General features: G+C 46.1%; 1 protein-coding gene across 10 annotated transcripts in view; it reads left to right on the top strand.

Annotated features, from left to right (window-relative positions):
• Positions 1 to 18,763, top strand: part of LOC119173563 (sphingomyelin phosphodiesterase) — a 1,093,949-nt gene that overhangs the window by 597,082 nt on the left and 478,104 nt on the right. For all 10 annotated transcript variants that reach the window (XM_075896398.1, XM_075896399.1, XM_075896397.1 and 7 more), the window contains 2 exons: positions 7,474 to 7,561; positions 12,577 to 12,659. In XM_075896398.1, coding sequence (XP_075752513.1) covers positions 7,474 to 7,561; positions 12,577 to 12,659 — 171 coding nt within the window. The remainder of the gene's footprint in view (positions 1 to 7,473; positions 7,562 to 12,576; positions 12,660 to 18,763) is intronic.

The raw sequence follows: 18,763 nt of genomic DNA, 5'->3' as shown, positions 1-18,763 counted from the left end.
ATCCTTTACCCAGGATTGACGATGCCCTTGATACTTTACAAGTTGCCAAGTTTTTTTCATCATTAGATTTGCGCTCAGGATACTGGCAGGTCCCCCTTGCAGATGCCGATCGACCAAAAACAGCCTTCGTGACACCGGACGGTCTGTATGAGTTTAATGTCATGCTCTTCGGCCTCTGCAATGCGCCTGCCACCTTCGAGCGCGTGATGGACTCGGTTCTTCGGGGTTTGAAATGGCAAATCTGTCTCTGCTATCTCGACGAAATTGTCGCCTTTGCGCCAGACTTTGGAACACATATTGAGCGCCTCAAACACGTCCTCACGTGCCTGAAGAATGCTCAGCTCCAACTCAACCTCAAGAAGTGTCACTTCGCTGCTCGGCAACTTAGGATTCTCGGGCACGTCGTATCAAAGGACGGTATACTTCCAGACCCGGCTAAGTTACGTGCTGTCGCCGACTTCCCCAAACCAACGACTATGAAGCAGTTACGGAGCTTCGTCAGGTTATGCTCCTACTTTCGCCGGTTCGTGCGCAACTTGGCCTCTATCATTGCGCCTTTGACCGAACCTATAGGCAACACCACTGATATTTCATCATGGTCTTCTGAGTGTGACCAAGCCTTCTGTACCTTTCGTCGTCTCCTCACTTCGCCACCAATACTGCGTCACTTCGATCCTACGACAGCAACTGAAGTTCACACCGACGGCAGTGATGTCGGCCTCGGTGCGGTTCTCGCGCAACGCAAGCCTGGATTCACCGAGTATGTCGTCGCCCTACGCCAGCAGAACTCTCACCAAGGCTGAATCAAACCTTGGTCACCTACACCGTCCCCGAGAAGGAATGCTTGGCGATCGTTTGGGCGCTTGTCAAGTTTCTCCCATACTTTTATGGCCGTGCTTTTGATGTAGTAACGGACCAACACGCATTATGCTGGTTATCTTCGCTTAAGGACCCATCGGGTCGTCTTGCCCGTTGGGCTATTCGGCTTCAAGAATATGACGTTGGCGTTGTATATCGTTCCGCCCACAAGCATACCGATGCTGATGCACTGTCACGATCTCTCCTATCCCCGGACATTGCATCTGTTTCCTCGGACAACACGTTGTCAGTTCTTGACGAGGACACCATCTCTGCACAACACAATGACCCATGGATCGCTTCGCTTCTTGACGCGTTATCCGAGGGACCGACACTTCCAACCACTCGAACCCTTCGCCGCCAGGCTCCACACTTCAGTATTCGGGATGGCCTTTTGTACCGGCGCAACTATTCAGCGGATGGTAGGAAATGGCTGCTAGTCATTCCCCGAACGCTGCGCTCTACCATCTGCGCGTCGTTTCATTCCGACCCGCAATGTGCTCACGCCGGTGTTTTCAAGACCTACGAGCGCCTACGAAAAAGGTATTACTGGCGCGGAATGTTTACCTTCGTCCGCCACTTCATTCGCGGCTGTCACGAATGTCAGCGGCGGAAAAGCCCGCCACATCCTGCAACAGGTTCACTGCAGCCACTTCCATGCCCAGACCGCCCATTCGACCATGTAGGAATTGACCTCTACGGACCACTACCATTAACAACGGCAGGCAACCGAAGGGCTATCGTGGCAGTGGATCATCTAACACCGTACGCTGAAACTGCTGCTCTCCCCACAGCTGCAGCACAAGACGTCGCAACCGTCGTCGGAGTGGACGTGATATCGTTCACGTAAACCGTCTAAAGCCCTACTTTGACCCGCTTGTCCCCACGTGTTAGATTGCCAGGATGGCTTCAACTTTTTCGCCGGGGGTAATTGTAGTGAATAAGAAAGACGTTGATACCATCAGGTCAGCTATCATCAACACAAGAAAAAGGCACGAGATCGGCGATCAAGCACCGTCATCTGGGTCCACTTGGTTCGTTTAGAGCTACCACCCGCTTGCTCAGTCCTTCAATAAACCCCCTTTACATCTGTATTACCTCCAAGGCCTGAGGGAACCGCAAGAGGGAGTAGAAAATTTAAAGCACACAAATAAAGTAAGCATTAGTAATTTCTAACTTTACAGTGTTACCTCTATGGTTGCGTTGTTCAGAAAGGAGCAAGTGTTTCATTATAAATAAGCAAGTACTGATGGATAGAGAAATTAAAGATCTTGTGAATAATGTCATTGGGTTCCTCCTGTTTCAGCATATTTTTTATTTTTCGTTGTCACCAACTCTCTTTAATTTTTCTACGCTTCCACATTAAGCCTTCGCTGTGAGTCGCTCTTGCTGTCTTCATGTGGATGGCTTCAGAGAGGCAACTTGCATATTAACAATACGCTCCTAGCAGTTTTTCTGAACTATGGGACCTGCTAGTGTGATATATATATATTTTTTGCAGTATAGCTTTTCCCTAACTGCTTTAATAAACTTGACATATGATGACTTGAACACGCTGCACTGAAGTGTAAACAGTGTTTTCAGAAACAGAACGAAGAAACTTCGCCTGCGTTAGTGATTTGAACTGAGCCGGTAGGTATATACATTACATGAATTTGGATTTACACACGTTGTACTGATCTGTTTAAAACTCGCAAGTACAAGCAAGCACTGGAAACTGTTCAAAACATGAACGGCAGCGTACAGCCGCTGGATGCGGCTGTTAGATTGGGGATTAAAACTGCAACTAAAAGGGGTTAAAACGTAGGCGTGTGCAACACACGCGTGGCGAAAAACGAGCTCCCCATGCGATGAACCCCGCGGCCACAGCCGCACGTCTCGTTCCAACGCGTAAATCCTGTCCATCTACTAGTCGTATTGCCACGAGTCTGCAGATGCCACCTGTCCACGCAGACAGCCCTGACATTGTTTACTTAACGGTTTCAGTAGTTCGGAAACAGCCCCAAAGCAGTAGGATTACTGGCATATTGACAACGCAGCACCGTGATTACCTGCCCCTTACCCCGCGAGCGCAGCGATGACGGCGAGGACAGACGAGGGCGTAAGACATTGCGAAGAAACGACGTTGGCAGCGGTGGTAGCCAATGAGCGCCGTAGCAGACGACATGGGCGTCTCCCCTCTCTGTCGCGCGTTCTCCAGCATACCGTTGTCAAACACGTGGCTAGGACCGGCGCTCGCTATAAATAACCAAGTGTCCGGGCGCGCTGCCCTTCGTCGGTTGGTTTGTGCGGTCGCTGCACATCCGATGTCACGGTTGAAAATGAATGCTAACGAATCCGCACACACACTTACTAACGTCCCTTCCAATAGCGTCAGCCAATGTGTTGGCGGAACCGCAAGCAATTCCGAAAACACTTCGTCCGTGGACAAGGTCGCGCTGAGAAGAGCTCGCGATGTGAAACGCAAACGTCGGCGTCTAGCCGAAGATCCCCTGCTCCGAAAACGTGAAGCAGGTGCGAGACGTCAGCGTCGAGCGGAGGATCCCCAACGCGAAACAGCTGCGATACGTCAACGTCGAGTAGATTCCCAGGTTCGAGAGCGTGAAGCCACTGCGAGGCGTAAGCATCGGCAAGAGAATTCGGACGGTGAAGCCGCGTGGAAGTGTCGACGCCGCAAGGCCGATCTCGATGCCGCCCGCGATAGCGGCGTGGCGAGCCAAGCAGTACGCCACACCCAACGCTCGCTTCAAGCGTGACTTCCTCGACCGGAGCTTCGGCCACAGCTGCAAGGTGTGTGATCGACTTTGGTTCGACAACTTGACGCGGATCGGCAACATTCAGATTGAACTGCATCGTTCCAAAGCGTAGTCGGTGTTTAGCGATGCGTTTCGAAGTGACGCTGACGAATTTGCCGACTACGCCGCGTGTGCCCCGTGGAAACAGTCGTTCGTTGCGGTAGAATTCCATCGCTCAGCGTGAGTTACGGCTACCGCTACCCGCCCCGACTGGAACATCTACCCGAGTGAAACGCTGTCTAAAAACGGGTCATCGCTCCTCGACTCCCGTTTATGAGTATATGACGCTTGACTCACGTCCACCGACAGTCCGGAATCAAGGGCCAGGTATTGAACGTCCCCATCGAAGTTCCAGCTGTGGTTAGGTGTCTGCCTCGCAACATTCCAGACGACGCTGCCATCGACGTCCACGTCAAGCGGAAACTGGTGAGCAAGGCCACGTGCAAGCGAGGGTTGGTCAAGCGCAGCAACATCCACGCTTGTTTCAAACACTTGGAAAACACCCCGCTGTACAGACACCTCCACGTACGCATAGACTGGAGCCGTTTCGAACGTTTCGACGACGACGACGCCGCCGCAACTTACGACGAAGACGAAATCGAAGCTCTAGAATAATTTGAAGCCAAGCTAGTAGCTATTATTTTAGCTCTTCGTAAAATTCCTACGACTGAGACCAGTGCAATCATCTTAACAGACTCACTTTCGGTGTGTGCAGCTCCAGATTGTTCAGAGGTTGTCACCTCTGAACAATCTGGTGCCCTAGCAGCGTTCCACACAATAGCACCGCCGCATTTAAAACTCCGCAAATTAGTGTGGGTCCCAGGTCACTGCGGATTACAATTAAATGAATTGGCAGATGCTTTGGCACGAGCATCACTCGATGGACCCGTAATTTCAGTACTTCCCGAGTTAGAATACTTATCAGGGGTTAGATATAGGAAATGCGCTATTTTTACAGATAGTTTAGAAAATATCACACAATGAACAGATTATCAGCACCTCAAATTTCCATGGAAAGCCCAGTGGAGTCCGTCAAAAAAACTTGAAATTATAATCTCTAGATTCCAGTGCCGTGTCCCCCCATTAAATTTTTATTTACACAGAGCTGGTCTGACACTTTCCCCCCTTTGTCGTTCTGCGAAGAATCAGAAACTATTGAACATTATTTTGGCTCATGTCGTAACTATGCATTAATTAGGAAACGACTTTTAGATAATCTATTTGTGAAGCTAGGCTTAAATTTAACCACAGAAAATGTTCTAAGTTTTGGTGCCTCTGTTTTGGGAAATCGCCACAGAGATGCATTCGATGCGGTGTGTAATTTTATTCAAGACTCTAAATGTTTTTCAACATAAAGCCCACGTTAACAAATACCCCCCCCCCCAAAAAAAAACGGGTCAAAACGCAATTTTCAATTCTGGATAAATCCGTGACATATCAAATTAATCGGGTTTGGCAAAACCAGCTGTCTGGTCAGCTCTTAAAATCAAGTTGTAGCTATTAGTGTCTACTTTGTTGTTGATTCTTTTTTCTCAGTATCTAAATCTTTGGTTTCTTTTTTTTTAACGTACTGCCTTCATTATACAACTCCCCCAACCCCCCCTCTTTTTTTTGTTGTAAACAATAATGCAGTTATCGTCCATATCAGACTATATGTTCTCTTGGCAAATCCCCCAGAGTGGGTACGAGCCATGGATTAGAGGATACAAACAAACAAACAAACAAACAGAATACCTGAAACAACGACTGCACGACGACCCTTTCTGACTTGAACGTCGACGTCATCACGGACGTTGAGTGGTTGAATGCATGTAGTCACAGCACTCGCTGAAACGAGCGACGCACGACGGCAAACATCATCCGACCATGGTCCGCCGGACGTACATCGACCATGTCTTTGAAAATTTCGACCTTCGACCGCTGCAACCAGACCCACTCACCCTTCAATTTACGGACCATAAAGCCATCTTGCTCAAAATACCCAAAGCGTCTCATCAACAAACATCGTCTTTCGCAGCATACGTGCGTGCGTGTTCACTCGTGTTCACTCCTGTTAACTCGTGTTCACTCATAACACACACGCATGTCGCAAATTACGAACCGCATTTATCGCAGTTTACCATATATGCTCCGCATGCTAACCAGTGATCCCACTCGGGGAACTGCGGTCATTTTTTGTTAACATCACCGTATATGCAGGTATATGCGATTGATGAATAAGTTGTTTTGAAATTTCGTATAATATCTTGCCTGTGCACTTGCTATGCATGAAGACTTGGACCTTACGGGAACATTACTATTAGACGCTTTTAAGGGATAAGTAGTAGCCGGCGCCTTACCAGTGCGCCAACATCTTACATCAAACCAGTAAAAAACGAAAGGGAATATGGTTCACAAAAATGGTAACTTTTTCAATCTAAACTTGCATATCAATGAGTTCTAGATGTTTGAGAACAGCGAAAAGAATGCGCACCATCCTTGACAGGTGTGTTGATAGACCGGCGTCTACTATAAACAAAATTCGGTGGCTTTCGAGATAACGCTTTATACACGGCATCCGTGATGTATGCCTGAAAGCGAATGTCTGGGTATGCGCTCGTTTTGTTGAAGCGCATTTGGTCCCTCTCACTAATGGTGAATACAATTAAAGCTTTGTGACATCAAATTGACGTTGTACAAGCATAACCAAAAAAAGGGGGAACCTGAACGCTATCCTGGAGTGGTATATTGTCAAGGCTGATGCACATCGTGAATGGTAAAAACAGGTAACTTCCAACGACGCATCAAGCCGCCCTCAATTGATGTAGCTAAGGGACATACCATCGCCAGTACAGTAGATGAACATCATCTTTACACTGGACATAGCATTGATGTCAATTCTGCGACTGTCACTGACACGCAAAAATCATTGTCATTCCGCCTTCTTTTGAAATCTCCACCAATCCAGCTGACGCCCCATTCATTTCATCGGACACGTGAAAATCTACCGAACTCTTAACCCAGACCATTGCGCTACCTACGAGGCATATAAAGGCACGGCCACACTTTGCTTATATGTGAACGGGAAAACTGTAGGGGTCTCAAAATATGATAAATTCTTTTTCGTTGCAACTGTGGCGAGTGGTCATTTATTGGCAAGAAGTGAACCAATTACACACCGATAGCTGAACAATAATTCACGGCATGCTAACTGAATGTACCAACTCAAGTAGAACTAGTCCGTCACATAGTTGAATGAAAGAAGTGCACGCTTATGGGCTCGTTTTTTGTTAGACAATAATAAGTATACCTAACAGCCAATAATGCAGAAAGTATACAAGACCTTATTAAAAGTAACGGAAGTGTAAACGTGAAGAAAGAAAAGAGGACCAAAAGATGACTTGTCGAGAAAATAACTTTATATTAGGTAAGTACATTCAGGTTGAGAACACAGCCATGAAGCGTTACAAGCAGATCGGGGCACGATATGCTCTAGTGTGGCGGAGCATGTAAGCCATTCTCTTTTGGTCGAATCAGCTAGTATATTTTACTCGCAGCGAGCAGAATGCTTTACTTTCAGTTTCAGAAAAAAAATGCGGTGAAACATTGTTTGTACTTTTGATTAAAAAAACAATCAAGAATTTTTTTTTCTCGTAGCAAAGGTGTAAGCACAATAGAGGTAGGGTACACAAAACGATTTCCCACAATGAACGGCTGAAAGTTCGAATGAAATATGACACCTGCATCGGGCCTGAACAATGACATAAGCGGGAGTTGGGCATGCGTATCACGCAAACTGCCTTGAACACCTTGAGGTATAAAGTGGCGCTTTTGAATGCAGGTGGCTTCTTCTGGATCCGCGAGACCCCGCAGAGCAGCTGGCTTTTCTCGTCAACGAGCTTCAAGAGTCCGAGACGAAAGGCCAAAAAGTGAGGGGAAAATAGCTTGCATGTCTCTAATGTTGTAATGTTAGTTCTTATTGTATTACAGTTGTCTTGTACATATAGTGCATGTACTACCTTTGGAAAAATCGACTTGCTGAGCAAACTTGAAGGAAAACGAGAGGGAGACAGGAAAGAGCGCAGAGACAGGAAAGTACGCTCTTTTCTGTCCCCCTTCTCGTTTTCCTTCAAGTTTGGGCAGCAAGTCAATTTTTCAAGTATGAGCCAAGCCTTTAAAGCACTGATGCAGTGAAAAAAGCTCAGCTTCAATACTGGTGAGTGTATGTTTTCGCTGCTAAGATCAATGTAAGGCATCACTAGCAATGTTTGATACCTGTGTCTGTAAGGCAGTTTTCATGCTTGCTTTTAAGGAAGAGGGCCTACCTTATTTCCCACCTGAGCCCTTCGGTGGTGTATACCATCTTGACAATACGTATGACACCTTCGAGAACGGCATTGTTTCAAGCTGAAGGAAAGTGTGAAGTATGTCAACCGAGCAATATGTTTGCGAATTTCTAGAGGTTTCATAAAAAATGCACTGTAAATAAAGCGTAAACTCCTGTTTTATTGTGTCTTTGAAAACACACGTGCTTAGCCGCAACAAGTACAGTGTTTAAGCTCATATAGCAAATTCTCAGCGTCCGAACAACTCAGGCATGCAATCTAGGCAACAGTATAATTTAAACAATAAGAAACAGTGCAACATGGATTGCCGCAGAGCCAAGGTTTTGAAAAAGTGCTTTGGACAAAGCAGCAACTGAATTTCATGCACACATGTTTATGTACGCGTTGCGCTAATAGCACAACTGGAATTTGATCACGGGTTCCACCACACTGTGCAGACGTGCGTGCGTTTGTATGTGTACATGTATACTTGACTTGCATGTGAGTCACACCACAAAACTCTGAAGGGATATGATCTCCGCCTTCACCGCAATCACCGAGCACTTGACATCGGGTGGCACAGAGTCAAGCAGTGCGGTTCGTGCATTTCCCGTAAACGCCGTACGTGGCAATGGTGAGTTGTGCGATGTTTGACTGCCCGCATCCGAGCTCAGCGTACGCTTTTCGGTTTAACCTTTGCACGGTATTCACGTCAAGTTCTGTAAAGGTATATGTTCTTCACCCACTAGAAAGATTAAATTATGATCTCTGGCGTTAGTACCCGCGATGTAGATGTGTCACTAGGCGTCAACGTGGGTGTATCTGCTTCAGACGTGCTATTGCTGCCAAACAGCAATGAACGTTGTACAAGCTCTAATGGTACAAACTCTGCTGATAGAATGTGTGCAAATTTGTAACAGTATGTATGCGTATATAAGCCTATAGATATTCCACATGAGAGTATATAGGGGTGTGTATGTGATTTGTGTACTTACTATTCTTTCCATCTTTCTAGCCCTTCCTATTATAGCCTCTGAAGGGACTGACAGTATATGTAAACAAACGAAATATCACTACACAATTGGAACTATTAGGGCGAAGGCACTTTTCGCTTTCTTGTTATAACGGTTCTTATGACGGAGGGATGAGCCATGTTTTTGTCTTATCTTTATAGCTTAAGCTTCATATAACTCTGACAAAAAAAAAAACAGTGGTATTTGTGTGTCAGACAACATCTAAATTTGCGGTGACCAGTGTGACAGAATGCTTGCCAGGCTGCCGGGATGTTTATCTTTGAAAAGTGAACACACGTGGCGGTCTGTGTGAGGAACCGCAGCATCGTCTTCAAAACTGTGCAGTGTTTAATATGGCGAATAGTGTGTGTTGAAAGACACTGAAAATATTGGTTCAAATTTGCGAATTCCTTGATTTAAAGGTGGGGTTTAACGTCCCAAAACCACCATATGATTATGAGAGACGCCGTAGTTAAGGGCTCCGGAAATTTCAACCACCTGTAGTTCTTTAACGTTCACCCGAATCTGAGCACACGGGCCTACAACATTCCCGCCAACCTTTACAAATGATGAAACAGAACATTGTGCGTGGTGTGTGAATGACGATGTATCTGCTTTTCGAAAACATTGACACTCGTTGTGGGTCGGTGGCGCCAACCCGTTTTGATGGAACATCAAGATTTCCCATTTAAACATGCATTTGACGCTATGATCCGCAAGTGCGTACATTTAAGCGCTTACGCTGTGTACAGGGAAAAAAATAGTGCATGATCTCCGGGCTAGCAAATACGACTACGCGGGAGCTATTAGCATATTTTAGCATTGCTGAAGTTGTGAATACGCAAAGCCAATAACGGAAAGACTCGTATTATCTTAGACTACCTACATCTCATTGTAAACAGTGCAGAGTCTAGTTTTTCGTATACCTTTGCGGCTCGATATTCATGAAGTTCCTATAATTACGGGGATAACGCTAGCGAAAGTTGTTTCCTTTTTTATTCATCTGCAATATAGGTTTGCGCAGTGATTAAAATGTAGTCTTAGGCGCCATGCGCAGCAGCTGAAAACTATGCCAACGCACTGTTTAAAACGAGAGTGCATTAGTTGGCACGGACATTGATTAATTGATATGTGGGGTTTAACATCCGAAAACCACCATATGATTATGAGAGACGCTGTAGTGGAGGGCTCTGGACATTTAGACCTCCTGGGGTTCTTTAACCTGCACCCAAATCTGAAGACACGGGCCTACAACAATTCCGCCTCCATCGGAAATGCAGCCGCTGGAGCCGGAATCAGACCTGCGGGTCAGCAGCCGAGTTCCTTAGCCACTAGACCACCGCGGTGGGGCGGGGACTGAAATTGAATTCATTCAGATCAGCGCTATGAAAATATTTTTTCGAAAGGCCAGTGACCGTGAACATGCAGAACGTTGCTTTAAAGAGGATATTTTTATTAATGCGATCGGCGACGGCAGCCATAAAAGTGACTATCATTAACAATATTTGTGACCTTAATTAGTCCGCGCATGACCGAACAGACTGATTACTGGCGGCTCAGTTAGTACATACTGAACGTAAAATTGCACGCCTGGGCGGCACAGAAAGCTAGAAGAAGCACATATACAAAGTGCTGTACGAGAAATGCAATAAATAGGAAGAACATAACTTACGTCACAGCACCAGCAAAGCGAAAAACAATGTGTTCCCACTATCAGGTTCTTCACCTGTGTGCAGACCTCGTGGACACATATTTCTTTTTGAGGAAGGGCAACGAAAAGAGAGCTGGCACAATATTGCTTTCTTTCAGGAAAGTCGAAGGCTTCCCGAAGATCTCGTCTCAGCCTATCCACATACCTGATAAACACTTTGCGCTGTTTGAATGAAGGTCTGCATGTGCAGTTATGGTGGAATTTCAGACGCCACACGCGTGTTGACATAGGCAATCATTCAGCTGCGTATTTGGACTTTTTGTGGCTTTCCGCCCCATAAAATGATAGATACGTGGGGATTAACGTCTCCAAAAGCACCATCTGTAAATATATATACAGATGATACAGGGAGTACACAGAGTCAGTCAAGATGGCAGAGCGACAACAACAACACGAGCTCTATTTGATTCGTCATCTTCGTCGCCTTTGTGGACAATTCCTTGTTATTTATCATGGCTTGCATCAATATGATTATGAGAGAAGCTGTAGAGGAGGGCTCCGAAAAGTTCTACAACCTGGGGTTTTTTCCAAAGTGCAACGAGGTCTGAGAACACGGGCCTATAGCATCTTCACCTCTATCAAAAATGCAGCCGCCACAGCCAGGATTCCATCGCGCAACGGCCGGGTCAGTAGCCGAGCACCTTGGCTACTAGACGAACGCGGCGGGGGCTCTTTCTGCCCCTTTTAAGCACATTGTTAACACTCCAGATGTACCAGAGTCACTTTATGGCGTAATCAAGGCTGCTATACTGGACCACCCGGCTATGTCAGAATGCAAATGGCACTTTCAATCGCACAACTTGGTCATGAACGGCCAAGCCAGCTACTGCGTCAATTTTTTAAAGTGACCAACAACTGGACAGAAGGTGTGATTAGATACTGCCAAAAATGAAAAGACCGTGAATTATCACTGACGTTCAGACATTCTTTTCGCATTGTGAGTAAGATTTATAGTTTTATTGGCGCTAAAGTATGACTAGAAACTGCTATGTTCCACAGCCTCACGAAAGATCCTGGAAGATGGATTATTGGCGACTAAGTCGATCACTTTTACGTAAGTAGTCACGTAGTCGGATGCTTTCGTGCTCCCCAGTCCTCAAAAACTAGGGTGTGTGTGTTTTTAACTAGCCCCGCTCAATGATGTGCCACTTACGACGTAGAAGAAAGAAGTGTCGTGCTGAGAAACGGCACTGTCTTCGCGGTCGCCAATAGACCAAGTCGAGCTTTGGCGCAGGCGCAGTAAAACACCGCACTCGAAAACTAACCGCTCTCGTGCTCATTGTTTGCATAATCTGAAGACTTCACTAGCGTTGTGAGATCTGCGTGCGTGAGAGTACCTGACAAAAGTGTCCTCGTTATATGTTTTGCACACAAAACGCACAGCTCTTCATTAAATGGTTCCAGGTTTATTTATTTGACACTATTTATGGCAGTTCCACACTACGCAGCCACACAAGAGATTTGGACGATTCAGAATTTGTAAGTAGTTTGATACTATGAAGAGAAAAAGGGATTGTATGATTTAAAATTTCCCACGAAATGGTTCCACTAGTTCCACAAAATTATCCCCTTTTTCTTGTTAAGCTTAAGCTAGGTTTGCCTGTTTCTTCGGACCATCATGCAAGTAATCGTATCAACTATATTTGACAATACAGTGGGGGCTTCAGTTTCCATGGAGGCGAGAATGCTGTAGGCCTCTGTACTCAGGTTTGGTTATACGTTAAAGAACCGGTGGTCGAAATTTCCGAAGCCAACGACTACGTCGTGTCTCCAATACATACGTTGGTTTTGGGTCGTTAAACACCCCATATCCAACATTGTATTTGACCCTACATGTCGACTTTTGTATGCATTCGCTAACTAATGCGCACTTGCTATGCTTGGTGAATGTGCAGGTCCACATTATTGGCCACATTCCTCCGGGACAGGGAGACTGTCTGACGGTTTGGAGTGACAACTACAACCGTATTATCGAGCGGTATGTATTCTCGCTTCAACAATGTACCCGCGCAGGATGTGCACCGACATAAAAACCAAGAATATTTGGCACATTCATTGAGATGTGTAAATGGTTCATTGTGGAGAGAATTGATCATGGTATAAGATACGAACGAAGCTTTAAAGGAGTGAAGAGAAAGGTCGGCACAGACGAAAACGAAGTTTATGCACAAAGAATTAAAGAAGACAACGTAACTACCAACATCGATAAGCTACGCGAGGAGTTATGCAGACAGCTGTAGGGAAGCCGGGAAACCCAGGACAATAACGTAATGTGTGGCCTAGAGGAACCCGACATTCGTTGGTGAAAACTTTGGAGAGAGAGAGAGAGAGAGAGAAAGAGAAATAGAGAGTAAAGGCAGAAGGATTAACCAAGCTTGGCTTGGTGGGCTACCCTACAGAAGAGGTGTGCGAAATGATGAATAGTAGAAGGAAAAAAATGACAAAAAAAGAGTAAGAAAGCAATCGATAAATAGTCAGCTTGAGACTACACAGCATGGTCTCACGCTCTTATTTCACAAGAACTCATAAAGTTCAGTGGTCTTTCAGAGGCGTAAGAGAGGCTTCGGGGCTTTGCGCGTATGCCAGACCACCAGCCAAGGTTCCAGACTCTTCTTTTTTGTAAGTGCATCGTCGTGAATTCTGGTGAAGCAGTTTGGCTTTGGCTTTTATAGCACGTCGTTAAGATTAGTATGATACGCAGTGGCATAGAATGCGCTCAAGCGTCTCCTTACAAAGATGCTGGTGAGGACGTAACAATGCAAGGGCGCTAATGAGGATAAGATAGCCTCAACTTAGGTAAAAGACTGTCGATAAACCGAGCTTCTAAAACTCGCCGTCTCTCGTACTAACAGTTGAACGAGATTTTTCAAAGAGTGGTAATGGCATCTTTGTAATCTTTACTTATTTATCTATTTCGTTATCTATGCCTGAAGGCATTAAATATGAGTGTGGGTGCTATTCATTAAAGTGCAATGACAATAGAACAAAATGCAGGAAATAATGAGAATTTGTGCTTCACCAATACTTAGTTGCGACAGGCCCAAGATATTATCAACCAGAATAGTCTCGAAAACTTAGGAGACCTCAACGAAGACAACGTAGAGGAAATGGCTCGTCTTATCTAACTATGCATATTTCGTAAAAGATTTCTCAAAAATTCACCGACGATTTCGATACTGTGTATTACGAATTTTTAGCGCAGCTTCATATGGGGGCACAGCCAACTGTGTTTGAAGTTTCGCCTATCTGCAGCTGCAGCAATGTAACCTTCGTCTCACATTCCCACAGAAGGTGATAGCACTCGAGTGCTGTGCACAAAACTCGGTGCATTACAGGCGTCACGAACTAAGTGAAACACCGACTGCGCCGTTACGACAAGCGAAGCTAGCCGCAGTGCCAGCCCTCTATGCGCACGAGCTCCGACCCAGCCTGCGTGACGGTGGAACAAAGTGAGACTGGTGGCTCCTGAAATAGCGTTCGCACTATTGCTTGCAGCGCTGACGGTCGCCAACAACGGCGATGCCGCTAATACAATCACCGAAGAGCTGCGTTCTAAAGGCACAAACGTGAAATCTTTCTTCGAAGTTGCAAACCAATTATTACAACGTCTTATTTCACCACATGAATCACTAGCTGAGTGGCAGAAAGTTTACACTAAGCTGAGCAAACCTTTGAATCATCACAACTAAAGGTGACCTTGAAAATAATTTGGCTTTTTTAGGTTGTTTCAAGGCCTTAGCTAGTCAATACTGATTGTTTCTATAGCACGTGACAATGTAAGAATGAAAAGTAAAGTGAGTGGCTGTCTATTTGTATTCTGCGCACCCAACTGCGACTGATTCAATGGATGGATGACAACTTCATTGTTCCGCGGTATAAAGAGACCCCTACTCTCCACACCGACATAGGGGACGGTGGCCGGCACCTCCGCGATTAGAAGCAGGCGAAGAGTTTCTGACCCCTCGCGGCTTCTTCCACCAGGCGGATGGCTTGCTGCTGTAAACCAGGATGCTCGCTTTGCAACAGGGCTTCCCAGGCCTGTCTGCAATTTATATTTTATTTGGCGCCTAGGAAGCTATCACAATCCCACATTGTGTGGTCGAGGGTCTCTTTTTCACCGCTGTGCTTCCATCTATTGTTTTTTTATCGTATTTCTGAACATCATATGCCCAGACCAGGTTCGTGGAATCGCTATTATCCAAGCGCCGCCATGCAACTGCCTCCCTATTGTTCAGGCTTTTATTTGGTGGTGGCGCAGCTCTCCGATGTAGTGGATAGTTTTCAACAATTTCATTATAATTTTGTAGACGCTCGTCCATGCTCTGGCAGTCGAGTGGCTTCATAGCCACGTCACCCGGATGTAGAGAGTTCAGGCTAACTCATGGGCCGCCACATAGCCAAGAACGGATGTGGGTGCTGGGCTTAATATTTGGCTACGTTTTCTGTTTCGCCATCTACCGAACAGAACTCTTCCTGCTTCGGGCGAGACCGTACGTTTACCAAAATTCCAAGTGACTTTGTCGCTATCGCTGACTATAAAATGAGCTTCCGTTCCGACGCAAGAGAGCGCTACCGCATGTTCTTCAGCCATTTCCGTGCTGCGGATTCTAATGATGGCGGCTGATACGGGGGCAACAATGCCGTCGAGTATCAATGTGACTGCCACGCTCGATTCATCACTTGCCGCGTCCACATACGCAATCGACTTGGGGTTCATAGGTAAAAAGCGTTTGACTTGAGTTTCTGCTCTTTTTTCTCTCCTCTCTGTGTGGACTATGGGATGCATGTTTCGAGGGAGAGGCGAAATAATTAGGTTTTCGCGGCACTTTTTCGGAATGCTTGATTAGCCTTGTGGTCACTTATTGGTTCGCAGGCCTACCATATAGAGAATATATCTGCCTGTGGTCGTTCGGCTTAGTCGATCGAGCTGTGAACTTATAACTACCCAGGTGTTGTGCACTCCCACCGAGAGGATCTTCTCTGTGGAAGTGCTGATTGGTAAACCTAACACTATTGTCATGCACCTGTAAATGTTCGAGTCTATTTTCCTTTTCTCCTCAGACCTGACGTTCAAGAAAGCGAGGCATAGCACACACGGCTTATTACGTACGCTTGGGTTAGTTTGAGCAAGCTTTTTTTCTTCAGGCCAGGACATTTCAGCGCAACCCTTCCAAATAGTTTAAGCGTGACAAGCTCCTCAAGCATCCTTATTATCCCATAGTTATGTCCCTTTTCTTGAATGAGTAGTTTTAAGATTCCAATCTGGTTCACTTTCGTGACAAGTTTTCTGTCTTTTTTAATATCCAATTCACAGGTGCTCCTGCATCGGAGTGGGTTTGGGTTATCGACAACGAGTTCCAAATTTTACGCAGAGCATGAAAGCCTCCACTGGCAGCATAGTTCACCACAGTGTACGCCGCCACCTGGAGGTGCTTCTCAATGCTCGCACAGCTTTCCTGGTTACTTCAGAGGGTAATATGATACATATACATACCAAATTTTAGTCTGTATATGTTTCGCAAAACATCAGAGAGGCCTGATATCACCACATCAAAATTTGATTGATATGTGGGGTCGAACATCCCAAAACCACCATATGATTATTAGAGACGCCGTAGTGGAGGGCTCTGGAAGTTTCGACCACCTGGGGTTCTTTAACGTGCACCCAAATCTGAGCACACGGGCCTACAATATTTCCGCCTTCTTTGGAAATTCAGCCGCCGCAGCCGGAATTCGAACCCGTGAACTGTGGGTCAGCAGCCGTGTACCTTAGCCACTAGACCACCGCGGCAGGGCACCACATCGAAATTTAATAGAAACGGAGAGATAACCGAGCTCTGCGACGTACCCCTACTACCTAAATGGATTGGGGGCGACTGAATAATTTGGAACTTCAAGCGGTCAGTTTTGTCCGACAAAGACTCCTTAATTCAGCCTTGTGTTTGTGCTCTTATCCAAATTTTTCGAAGGCCGTGAATGTCAGCGTTGTGAGTAACACTATCAGAGATTTCTGGTCAAGTCAAGGGTAAGAATTACATTAGCATCTCTGGAACGCGATTCATTTATATCATGTTTCAGTAAGAGAATCACGTCTTGCGTGCCCAAGCCCGGTCGGAAGCCGACCATTTCGTTTTGCCTGTTAAGGGCCGTTCCATGCGCTACCCGCACAACCACAATGCACGTGCGGGGACCCTTGCCGGACGAAAGCAGGGGCAAAAAAAATGGCAGATCCCACGTTCAGTGGGAATCGTTGATATGCGAAGCATGAATGAAAAATGTTAATACGCCGCTTTAAAATCAGCACAACGTTGATTGATATGTGGCTGTTGTGACTTCCTTTATTGATCCCTCGCCGCAGAATGGCAGTCATCATTATTGGGCCTCCTCACGATCTGACGCTTGTCCTAGTGGCAACGCCGGCTCACCCTTGTCTTTTTCTCTCTTACTTTCTTCTTTAGTTCCATTAAAGCTTTTCATCTGGCAAGACGCGTTTTTGCTTGGTGTGAGCCGCGCCGCAGCAGAAAGGCTCAGAGGTCCCACAAATGGTGCCGGAAACCCGGGACCTTTGACAACGTCAAAATAATCGACGTTAAGAGCCGCAACACATCGGAAGACGGCGCCTGCAATCTTATCGAGATACATTGACTGCGGGCGGAAGAATGGAACGATATTTTAGATGACGCCACAGCTTGCGGTCCCAACTGGATGTCCTGTTGACCGAGGCGGAAGACCACTTGTGAGGAAATCAAGCCGTCACCGCAGCAGCAGTAAGTGTATTCCTCGACCGAATAGGCTCATTTCATGATCGGATAGAGAAAGTGGATGAGGCAATTTTTGAGGAGACACCAGATGACCTGTTAGACAGCGAGACGTTAGACGCTGGAGAATACCGCAACACCGCAACAAGGTTGTTACTCTCACAGCAAATCTACGAGTCAAGCTTAATGAATTTCTGGCTCCTCCAACCTCACTCCTTACGATCGTTCACCCTTTATCATCTGGCAAAAGCAAGCTTCCCCAACTAAAGCTCGTAAAATTTGATGGTAACCGCTAACTATGGCCGAGATTTGGACGCAGTTTACATCAGCAGTCCACAACAACAGCGAGTTAAGCACAGCTGACAAGTTCAACTACTTGAACAGTTTGGTCACCATAGCGGCCACGTCAGCCATATCGGGATTACAATTTACCGAAGAGTGCTATAAGGACGCTATTGAAATTTCAAAGAAGCGTTTCGGAAATGAGCAGATGATTGTGCACAACCATTTGTGAAGTTTGCTGGATCTAAAGCTGGTGTCGTCATCAGCAGACGTTCGTAAGCTGAGGCAACTTTACGACAAGGTACAGGTTCATAATCGAAGCCTCAAGGCACTTGGCACAATTTCGACAACTTATTGCCCCATGCTTCGGGAAATCTTGCTACGAGTTCAAGTGACGAACATGGTGCAGCGTTTTCACGAATACACAAGGGATCCTCATCGGCTGCATTCTCTTCGAATACGCAAGGCAATTCAAACCGTATAACGGTTCCAGAAGATAACGATCTTCCAATGCTTCTGGAATTCTTCGAACTTCAACTCACTTGTCGGAAAGCTGTTGCTGAACAAGACATAACAGAAACTCGTCGAGCCCCAGGTAAGGGAGGACTAAAACACAGTCATTCACGTAACGTTTCCACGACAGCTGCTCTACGAAGCTCAACAAAAAGACCACAACAAATGCCTGTTCTGCCGGTCTGAAAAGCATTCAGCCGAAGTCTGTGATAAGAGGATATCGACTTCTCAAACAAAAGGGAGATGCTCATCAAAACTGGACGATGCTTTCGTTGCCTAAAGCAAGGCCACATTGCAGAAGATTGCAGAAGCTGGTTAAAATGCGGCAAGTGCACAAGAAGGCACGCAACGTCTGTTTGCGCATCTGACGACATCAAAAACGCCAAGAAGGTGATATCTGTATCGGTCACTCTGTTGTCCAAGCAGGCAAGGTCAGTCGTATAGCTGCAGAGTCTGACAGCCACCGTATTGGGCACCGAATCATCCGGTCGCTACCAAGTCCTTTTTGATGGCGGAAGTCAGCGAAGCT

This window comes from Rhipicephalus microplus, chromosome 5 (genome assembly GCF_043290135.1).
Source record: "Rhipicephalus microplus isolate Deutch F79 chromosome 5, USDA_Rmic, whole genome shotgun sequence".
NCBI lineage: Eukaryota > Metazoa > Arthropoda > Arachnida > Ixodida > Ixodidae > Rhipicephalus > Rhipicephalus microplus.
Note: the sequence above shows the minus strand (reverse complement) of the source record. Positions and strands in the feature narration are given on the sequence as shown.